This window comes from Acanthisitta chloris, unplaced genomic scaffold, assembly GCF_000695815.1.
Source record: "Acanthisitta chloris isolate BGI_N310 unplaced genomic scaffold, ASM69581v1 scaffold19250, whole genome shotgun sequence".
NCBI classification, from domain to species: domain Eukaryota; kingdom Metazoa; phylum Chordata; class Aves; order Passeriformes; family Acanthisittidae; genus Acanthisitta; species Acanthisitta chloris.
Window position 1 is genome coordinate 5,448 of NW_008650157.1, and position 10,550 is coordinate 15,997.

Sequence of the window (10,550 nt, forward strand, 5' to 3'; positions counted from 1 at the left end):
CACATCCTCTCTGGAACACCAGCTGATCGTTCACTCATTGCAGAGCTGTGAGGCGCTCACCTTCCCTTAGGGAACGGGGTCCGCTGACAGCATGGGAGCTGAGGGCTTCTCTGGACACTTCATCTCCTTGTGACTCTTCCAATGAGGTCCCAAACTCTTTCCTTCCCCTAGTTTTTTCCTTCCCAGAGCTCTCTGTAGTGACCCCAGCAAGGAAATTACCAACGCTCAACCTCAGTGCTCTGCCTCTCCTCCCAGGGACGTGCTGCTCGCTGGAGACCACCATGACAGACTCCAAGTACTTCACCACCACAAAGAAAGGTAAGAGAGAGTGAGAAGGTCACAGTTTATGACCAGATCACCATGTGGTTCTTGTATCTGTATAAACCAGGTGGGGAGAGCTGTCCCTGTGATGGGAAGGTCCTGTGGGAATGCTCTGAGCCCTCGTGGCATGCTGTGGCTGACACCCCACCCTGCTCCCTGCTCTGACACAACTGGAGCGGCCCCCGGGCTGCTGTGGGGTCAGGACACCTTGCCACCAGCCCCCTGAGCCCAGACAGGGCTGGTGGCAGCTGTGTTATCGGCTTTAGCAGCTCAGGAGCTCCCCTGGGCAGCGCTCGGGGTGATAAGCACTTTCCAGACCGAGGAATTAATGTAGAGGGAGGCCATGTGGCATCTTCCTCTTCAGTCTGCCTGCTTGGGAGGGAATAAGGAGCTCAGCATGGCTTCAGGAGGGCAGGAGATAGTGCCCTTTGGCTGGATCCGGAGCTGCTGGTCCCCTGCAGTGAGGTGCTGGGCTGGGGGATTGCTGCCATGTGTGGAGAGGGGTTTGAGAGCCACCATCCCTCACGTGGGCTTGAGGAGCAGTGCCCATCCAGGCCATCATTCAGGCTCTGGTGTTCTCCTTGGGAAGGGGAGGGCCCCCCAAAGCTGTGTGCTGGACTGGGGCTTGGCTGTGTGACAGGATAACCACTCCACAGCCAGAAATACTCATGGAATAACCCCTGTCCTATGCCTGTGGAGTGCTTGTTCCTGCAGCATCTCCCACCTCTAAGCCCCTGTGAGTCTGGAGGAGCCACACTAGCAAGCTCATATCCATTTCCATGGATGAGAGCTTCGCTCCCAGAGCAGCCTCAGCCCTTGATGAGGCATTTGGGAAGTTAAATCCCTGCTTCCAGCTCCAGAGCACCAGAATGGGGTGGCAAAGGAGCCCCAACACACAGCAGGAGAGCCTGTGCTCACCCCATCCTGGGAGCAACACGCAGGAGAAAGGTGGGTGCTCCGTTCCCTATCCCCTGAGCTCCACTTTCCCCCTTTTTCCAGGGGAGATATTTGAGCTGAAAGCAGAGCTGAACAGCGACAAGAAGGAGAAGAAGAAGGAGGCTGTGAAGAAGGTGATAGCGTCCATGACTGTTGGCAAGGATGTCAGGTGTGTGGTGGGGCTGTGCCATAGGACATGGAATATCCTGAGCTGGAAGGGACCGATGAGGATCACTGAGTCCAACCCCTGTCCCTGCACAGGACACCCCAACAATCCACCCTGTGTCTGAGAGCATTGGCCAAACACTCGTTGCGCTCTGTCAGCCTTGGGGCTGTGACCACTGCCCTGGGGAGCTGTTCCAGTGCCCAAACACCCTCTGGAGGAAGAACCTCTTCCTGATATCCAACCTAAACCTCCCCTGACACAGCTTCATGCCGTTGTCTCAAGTGTCCAGGCCAAACCTGGATGGTTTATGGGTTCCCTTTTTCCCCCTGTTGCTACCGGGGGGTTTTCCTGCTGGTTTTCCCCTTGGGACAGGCTAGAGTACACTCGTGGCTGCAGCTCTACCTCCTGGAGTGCAATTTGTGTCCACGTGGCTGTCTGGCAGGCAGGGGCTCTCCTGGCTTTGGTTGTAATCTGGCTAAAAGAGGATTGGTCTGGCCACCAGATAAGTTTGTTGGGATTATTGCTGCTTCCTTCATGTGTTGCTAGAAAGAAGCAGAACCCCCTTGGAGCTGTCGTGGGAGAGGGTCGTGTTGCTGCGTCGGTGCCGATAAGCTTTTTGCAGCTACTCCAGTCCAAGAGGTCAGGCAGCTGCTGGTCCCTCTTCCCTTTATCCATCTGACTGAGCAGCACGTGGCCTCTTGGTGCCTTCTCTCTGCACGGACCTGTCCCCACGCACCCTCGGCAGCACATGCAGCGTCAGCAGTTTGTTTGTCACGGTGCATTTGAGAGTAAATGGAGGGAAAACATACTCTGGGCTCTGTGTTGGGAGAACTGGTGCATCCCTGGCTCCCAGAGCCCTCATAGCAGCAGGTAGTGTCTGTCTTGGGACCACCATGGAGAAGATGACCTGGGCATGGCAGGGGATGCTTAAAAGAAAGAGGGAGAGCAGCTTTTTACATGGTAAGATAGGGATAGGAAAAGGGGGAATGGTTTTATAATAAAAGAGGGGAGATTTAGGTTGGATGTCAGGAAGGAATTGTTCCCTGTGAGGGTGCTGAGGCACTGGCACAGGTTGCCCAGAGCAGCTGTGGCTGCTCCAACCCTGGGAGTGTTCCAGGCCAGGTTGGGTGGGGCTTGGAGCAACCTGGGCTACTGAGAGGTGTCCCAGCCCATGGCAGGGGGTGGGATGAGATGAGGTTTAAGGTCCACTCCAACCATGTTTCTGTGGCTATGTCAGCCCTTTTTTTTTTGATGTGTGCATATTCTAAGCTGCAGGGAAGCAGTTTGCTAAGTTCACTGCTCCCCAGGAGGTGCCAGGAAAGCCTGGTTTAGCCCAGGGTGAGAGCAGCCAAGGTGGGTGGCTGCTCTGCTGGCAGCAGAAGGTCTGCAAAGTGCAGTTCTCCGGATTTAGGGGTGCCCTGGGTTTGATCCTGTCAGGTTTGTGGTGACAGAGAAGCTTTCAGGAGCCAAGGGACATCTGTCAGGGTGGGATAACCCCTGTGTGAGCCCTGTGATCTTGATTGCCTCTCCTGAGGTGGTTTAATAGTCTAATTGATCTGTCTGTATCTTTTTAATTGTAATTGGTCTGTCTTTGAATGAAGCAGCATCTCTGGCATCCGTGCAGCTCCAGAGTGTTTGGGAAGGGGAACCCCCAGCTCCCTGCAGGCAGCCTGTCAGCTCCATTCTGTCCTGGCAGAGCATCTTCTGCTCAGGACTCACCTGGGGAAGTGAGGCTCTTCCTTTGGCACCATCCCGTGATGGTGCATTGAATCATGGAATATCCTGAGTGGGAAGCGACCCACAAGGATCATTGAGTCCAACTCCCTGCCCTGCAAAGGGCAACCCCAGGAATCATACTATGTGCCTGAGAGTGGCACCTTCTCCTGGGGCAGTGGACTCGCACTGGAGCTGGGATACAGCAGAGCCATGTGACAGATCTGTTTTTGTCCTGCAGGGGCTGTTTTGGGCTGGTGTTGCTACAGATCCAAAAAGAAAAGCCCACTGGGGATGGGTGATTTGGCCACATCTGCTGCAGAGTGGGTTCAGGTCATGGAATCATAGAGTCATGGAAAGGGTTGAGTGGGAAGAGTCCTTAAAGACTATCGAGTCCAACCCCCTGCCATGGGCAGGGACAACTTGCTCTAAACCAGGTTGCTCCAAGCTCTGTCCAGCCTGGCCTGGAATACTCCAGGGATGGGGCAGCCACAGCTTCTCTGGGCAACCTGTGCCAGTGCCTCACCACCCTCACAGGGAGGAATTTCAATATCCCATCTATCCCTGTCCTGTGGCAGTGGGAAGCCATTCACCTTTGTGCTAGCACTCCAGGCCCTTGTCCCAAGACCCTCTGCAGCTCTCCTGGAGCCCCTTGAGGCACTGGAAGGGGCTCTAAGGTGTCCCTGGAGCCTTCTCTTCCCCAGGCTGAACAGTCCCATTTCCTTTCCTCCCAGGAGAGAGCCTGGTGTCTCCTGGCTTCAGGATTGGGTTAGCCATGGGAAGGGAAGGGGATCCCCTGGGCAGCGTGGCTGTCCTGCCTTCACACAGGTGCTCTGTGTTCTAGTGCTCTCTTCCCGGATGTGGTGAACTGCATGCAGACAGACAACCTGGAGCTGAAGAAGTTGGTCTACCTCTACCTGATGAACTATGCCAAGAGCCAGCCAGACATGGCCATCATGGCAGTCAACACCTTTGTGAAGGTGAGGGGAGAGGCCAAGAGCCACCTGGGTCAGCACAGCCCAGCATGTGCATCCCTGCTTCCATGCCAGGTCACTGCGCTAAGCTGCAAAGCAGGGACTGTGGGCAGCTTTCCAAAGCCTCTCCCTTCAGGAAAAGGGCCTCTCCTAGCTCTAGATAACTGATTAAATTTGTCCAGTAATGCAGAAAACCAGTTTTTGGCAGCCTTCCTGTGCCCTGTCAGGGGTGTGGGCAGCTCCTGTGATCGAGCTGCTGTCATGTGAGCTTACGTGCTGAGAAAGCCCTCGTGATCTTCCAGTTGGAGCTGGGAACTGAAGAGCCTGTTTGTTAGGAGCCAAGATAGTGCCAAACCACTTTGTGAAAAGGCTTGGTGGGTGTTTGGGCTTTTTAGGGATGAAAAACCACATGATAACCTTGCATTTCCCAGTGCAGGTGGCAGCTGGCTTCAGGTGCTTGGAAGTGATGAGGTCATCAGATTCCTGGAGGTGTTTAGAGTGAGCACTGGTGGTGGTAGAGCTCAGTGGGTGCAGAACAAGAGATAAAGCTTGTCTTGGGTGATTTGTTCTGGAGAGCAGAGTGTTAAAACCTCGAGCCTTGAGGAACCCAAATTAGCTTGGAGGTCCTGAAGCCACCAGTGATGCCTGTGATTTGAGGAGCTCAGGTATGAAACATCCCTGTCCTCCCTGCAGGACTGTGAGGACCCAAACCCCCTGATCCGGGCTCTGGCCGTGCGGACCATGGGCTGCATCCGGGTGGACAAGATCACGGAGTATCTCTGCGAGCCCCTGCGGAAGTGCCTGAAGGATGAGGACCCTTACGTGCGCAAGACGGCCGCCGTCTGCGTGGCCAAGCTCCACGACATCAACGCCCAGCTGGTGGAGGACCAGGGCTTCCTGGACACTCTGAAGGACCTCATCTCGGACTCCAACCCTATGGTGATCATTTTGTGCCTTCTCCACCCTCTTTTCACCTGAATGGCAGTAAATGCACTTCTTTGATCCTCACGTGCTGACTCCCTTCCTCCCAGGCTCTCTTTTTGGTGCTTAACAGACCACTCTGGGGACGTTTTGCTTCTCAGGCTATGTTCCTTGCCCTGTAAGCCTGTCTCCTGGATGGAGGTTTTTTTCCATTTCAGAGCAGTGTGTTACTACTCTGTTCCCAGTGGGGACGAGGCTGCTCTGGCTGGCTTGGAGCAGGGGTGAGCTGACACTTGGCTCTAATACCACATAGCCAGTGGCTTTTGCCTCTGGTAGGGGTTTCCTGACTGTGGAGCTTTGGCTTCCCTTCCTTTCCCCAGGCATGAGGAACTTTAAAGCCAGCTTTCCCCAGAGTTTCTCTCACCAGAGCCCTTCCTGCTCTTTAGATCTTGCCACAGGCATGGTGGTGAGCGCGGGAGCTGTGCAGAAAGCCATAGTGCTCCTTCAAACTGCCTGGGGAAGGGGAGCTGGGCACGGGGCCAAGGCTGACTCCCCTGAGACACGTGGGAACTGCTGGAGATGCTGTGTGGGTGGTGGGAGCGTGCTGGTGGTGATGGCTCATCTCCTGAAGATCTGCTGCTGGGGAGGAGAAGCTGGTGCCCAGATGTTGGTGGGATGTGAGGGGCTGATACTGAGGAAGCAACTCATCCATTCCCTCACAGCACCTTTCCCTCAGGAACCACATTTGGTGTCACCTAACCGGTGTCCTGTCCCCTCTGACAGGTGGTAGCCAACGCAGTGGCAGCTCTCTCGGAAATAGCAGAGTCCCACCCCAGCAGTAACCTCCTGGACCTCAACCCACAGTCCATCAACAAGCTGCTCACAGCCCTGAACGAGTGCACCGAGTGGGGACAGATCTTCATCCTGGACTGTCTGGCAAACTACATGCCCAAGGATGACCGGGAAGCCCAGAGGTGAGGGAGGCTCTGGGAGCTGCTAGGGGGCCACAGTGCAGGGCTGGAAAGGGAAGGGGACAGGCAGGTATTGACCGAAGGGCCTGACACTGCCCCTTCTCCTCTGAGTGGTGTCTTCATCCTCCTGAGCCTTGGAGTCCTGCTGCAGGAAGTGGGACAGTGGGCATCTGCTGGCCCCTGTGCCTTGGGCACAGCCATCTGGAGCCTACCCTGGTCCTGTCCTTGTGCTGGCACTGGGATTGTGCTTCTTGAGCTGCTTAAAATGTGGCTGCAGGGGACAGTAGGCACTGGGGAGCCCTGAAATGGGGTCACTGCAAGAGGGTTCTGCAGGGGCTGGGGAATAACCTTCATCAGGGTGTTCAAGAGCCAGTTCAGAGTCTCTTGAGAAAGTCCCAGGCACTGCTCAGCTGTCTTGCCAGTGCCTTGTCCTTCATCCCTACTGGCAGCATTACTTTAGCAGGGAGAAGGGCTGGGATCATTTCCTTTCCCTTCTTGCCCTGGCAGCATTTGCGAGCGGGTGACGCCACGGCTGTCCCATGCCAACTCAGCCGTGGTGCTGTCAGCTGTGAAGGTACTGATGAAGTTCATGGAGATGCTGTCCAAGGACCTGGATTATTATGGTACACTGCTGAAGAAGCTGGCCCCACCCCTGGTCACCCTGCTGTCTGCAGAGCCCGAACTGCAGTATGTGGCTCTCCGCAACATCAACCTCATCGTGCAGAAAAGGTGAGTGTCCAGCTGGGGCCTGGCTCTGGCTCTGGCTCTGGCTCTGCCTCTTCCCTATGCATGCCACTTCACATAATCACAGAATCAGTTAGGTTGGAAGGGACCACAATGGGTCATCTGTCCCACCTCCCTGCTCCAGCAGGGCCAGCCCAGAGCACATGGCTCAGGATTATTGTGTCCAGACGGTTCTGGGATATCTCCAGTGAGGAGACTCCACATCCTCTCTGGGCAATCTATTCAGTGCTTGGTCACTGCACAGGAAAGTTCTTCCTTGTGTTCAGGCAGAACTTCCTGGGCATCAGTTTTTGCCTGTTGCTTCTTGTTTTATTGGTTTCCACAACTGAGAAGAGTCTGATCCATCCTCTTGGCACATCCCGTTCATGTACTTGAGTCCATCAATGAGGTTCCTCTCAGTGTCTCTTCTTGAGGCTGAACAGGCCCAACTCCCTCAGCCTTTCCTCATCAGTGAGGTGCTCCAGTCCCTTCAGCATCTTTGTCACCCTCCGCTGGACCTGCTCCAGGTGCTCCATGTCCCTCTGGCCCTGAGGATCCCAGAACTGGACACAAAGCTTCTCAGTGCTTCAATCACTCTGGCTGCAGCAGTGTCACAACCCATTGTATTGGCTTATTCTTCTCTATTACATAAAATCTAAAGGTTAAGTGCAGAGAGTCATAGAACCATTGAATGGTTTGGGCTGGAAGCAACCTTGAAGCTCCTCTCATTCCACCCCCTGCCATGGACAAGGACACCTTCCATTGGAGCAGGTTGCTCCAAGCCCCATCCAGCCTGGCCTTAAGTCAGTCAGGTGAGGGAATGAGCAGGGAGCTAAGCTGGGATCTCCAGGAGGAGTTTGGTTTGATTTATTCTTTATTCGGGGGAGCAAAGGACGGCAAAGCCAAAAGCTGAGAGACTTTGGTGCTGCCAGCTTGTTTCTCCACAGTTGTCCTCTTTGAATAAATGCTGAGAGTCCTTTTGTCCCTTTGCTGATCCAAAATTCTGGTGGGCAGGAGGTGTCCAAGGCTCCACACGTGTGCCTGGAGCAGAACTGGCCAGCTGGAGATCCCTGCTCCACAGCCACATCCTAGTCACATGGTTCATCCTCCTCCCAGTTAGCTCCCTCGTTGTCTGCTATAAATAGCAGCAATTTCTGGGGGAGGTGGAAAGCAATTAGTGTCCCTGGGAGTGGGAATGTCGAAGGCAGATTGGCTCCTTGGAGCTGGACCTGGCCTTGCTCTTTCCTGGCTTAGAGAGAGGATGAGCTGGTGAGAAAAGGCCAGCCTAGCCCTGAGGTCTGGGTTTATGTCCCTGCTCCCCCCAAAATGTCCCTTCCAGCCTTGGCAGAACAAACAATCCCCTGTTGCCTCCCGTCTGGCCCGTGTTCACAGCAAGGTTATGCTCTGTCCCCTGAGTGCCAGCAAAGGGGAGCCAAGGGACAGAGTCCTGGGGGGATAATCACAGTGTTTTGGATTCCTTGTCACTGAACAGGCCTCCAAAACCTTGTGCTTGTGGTCAAGGAGCCTCATCCTCCTGGCCCAGAGCTGCTTGCTCTCTGGGTTTCCCCAACTTATATCCAAGGGACAGTCCTGGGGGATAATCACAGTGTTTTGGATTCCTTGGCATTGCACAGGCCCCCAAAACCTTGTGATTGTGGTCGAAATGAGTGTATGTCTGCCCTAACCACTGCCTCTTGCTGCCCCCAGGCCTGAGATCCTGAAGCATGAGATGAAGGTGTTCTTTGTGAAGTACAACGACCCCATTTACGTCAAACTGGAGAAACTGGACATCATGATCCGCCTGGCATCCCAGGCCAACATTGCTCAGGTCAGGGGCTGTGGGATGGGCACCAAGGGGAGTGTGGAGGGGACTGCAGCCCTGTGGGAAGGGGATTCTCTTGGGAAATCCTAGCCCCAGCTTTGCAGGATGCAACCAGGAGCGGCAGTACCACCCAGTCTGCTTCTACTGGGTCACTGCCCTGCTCTGCTGGTGGCTTTTCCTTGCTGCCAGGCTCTCACTGTGTTGTGCCCTCTATCAGGTGCTGGCAGAGCTGAAGGAATATGCCACAGAGGTGGACGTGGACTTCGTCAGGAAGGCAGTGCGAGCCATCGGCCGCTGTGCCATCAAAGTGGAGGTGAGGGCTGGGGCACCTCGGGTCCCTGTGGCACCTGTGGTTGGGCAAGGCAGTGCTCTCCAGCTCATGGTGGGCATCTCATCCCAGGAATTAGCACTGCCTCAGCGAGCTGGAGCCTTCTTGGGCCTGGGGATGAGCCCTGTTGTTCCACAGAGCTCACAGGGTGTCAGGAGGGTATTTCATCCCCTTACTGGATGCCACTGGAGCTGCTTTAGGATCCCTGCCTGCCCCATGGTCTGTTGCAGACCCAGCAGCTCTGTCTGATGTGTTAATGCAGGGGGTGATATCAGTGGCTTGTTAGGGACTGCAGAGGGGCTGGGAGGGAGCTGATCCCTTCTGGGAGTGCTGGGAGGATGCTGGTGCCTTCCTGAGGGGCTGCTTGAAGGCTTTGCTTCCCCATGGGGATAATTTGCTGAAAGGGATTATTAAAAACCTCACTGGAAGGGTGGCTCTGTGGGGCTGGAATGCATCCTGTGTGGAGAGAGGAGGCTCTGGGAGCATGCTGAGAAGATAAGAAGAAGCCAGACCTGGATGAGAAGGGGAGACCACACTCGTGTGTTCCCCATTCTGCACTGGGGTTTGGGTTTAGGGGGATTATGGAGGGGATGAGGAGGAGTGGGAATGGCAGTGGAGGCTTTGGGCTGGGAATGTAAGAGCATCAGTGCCCGTGTGACCGAGTCCCTCCGGCAGCAATCGGCCGAGCGCTGTGTCAGCACTCTGCTTGACCTCATCCAGACCAAGGTCAACTACGTGGTGCAGGAGGCCATCGTCGTCATCAAGGACATCTTCCGCAAGTACCCCAACAAGTGCGTGCTGACCCCCTGGCCTTGGGGGTGCTCCTGGTCATGGACAAGCTCTTTCTGCCCCTCTGTGCTTTGGGGGTTCCACAAAGACCCTGGTATGGGCAAGGGACAGGCTGCTGCTCCCTCCTGGCAGGATGAACCCCCTGGAGCCTCCCTGCAGCACAGATGGCTTGGGGTTTTTGCTGGTCCAGGGAGTGATTGCTGGTCAGTTGCTGCCCCAGGAGTTAGGCTGGAGGCAGGAAAACTGTCCCCAACCCCAGGAACACCTGCAGATCCCCACGATGGCAGTCCCAGATCCAGAGACCCAAATGGAGAGGAACTGCCAGGGATGTAGAGGTCCCTTGTGTCAGTGGAAAGTGTCTCTGGGTCTCAATCCAGCTCCTGATGCTGGAGCAAGGGCAGCAGGAGGAGAGGCGAGGGAATGTTCCAGCTGAGCCAGGATGAATAGGCAACTCTGTAATCAGGAAGTCAGGAACTAATAGTGGTAATAAATACTAATGAAGTGAATTGGTAACGAGCAGGAGCTCTGCAGGAATAGCCAGCGGCTGCGGAGGGGAGCAGAGCAGGTGAGCGGGGCAGGGGGGTTCCTTCAGCAGTGGGGCTGGAGAGCAGGGAATGTGCTCTGGGATCAACCTGGGCATTGTCGTAGCCCTGGAGGGTGTGAACAGCCCCAGGCAAGGTGCCCTCAGCCTGGAATACTGCGTACAGTTCTGGTGCCCTCAATGTAGGTAGGACATGGAACTGTTGGAGCAAGGCCAGAGGAGGCCACGAAGCTGCTCAGGGCACTGGAGCACCTTCCCCACGAGGACAGGCTGAGAGAGTTGGGGCTGTTGAGCCTGGAGAAGAGAAGGTTGTGTGGAGACCTCAGAGCAACCTGCCAGGAGCTG

General features: G+C 55.4%; 1 protein-coding gene across 1 annotated transcript in view; it reads left to right on the plus strand.

The window, feature by feature from the left end:
* The first annotated feature begins 281 nt into the window (after positions 1-281).
* AP1B1 (adaptor-related protein complex 1, beta 1 subunit) overlaps positions 282-10,550 on the plus strand; it is an 18,623-nt gene continuing 8,354 nt past the window's right edge. The window contains 9 exon segments of the mRNA XM_009083946.1: positions 282-318; positions 1,321-1,426; positions 3,981-4,116; positions 4,804-5,049; positions 5,815-6,005; positions 6,510-6,731; positions 8,433-8,553; positions 8,765-8,860; positions 9,551-9,666. Coding sequence (XP_009082194.1) covers positions 282-318; positions 1,321-1,426; positions 3,981-4,116; positions 4,804-5,049; positions 5,815-6,005; positions 6,510-6,731; positions 8,433-8,553; positions 8,765-8,860; positions 9,551-9,666 — 1,271 coding nt within the window.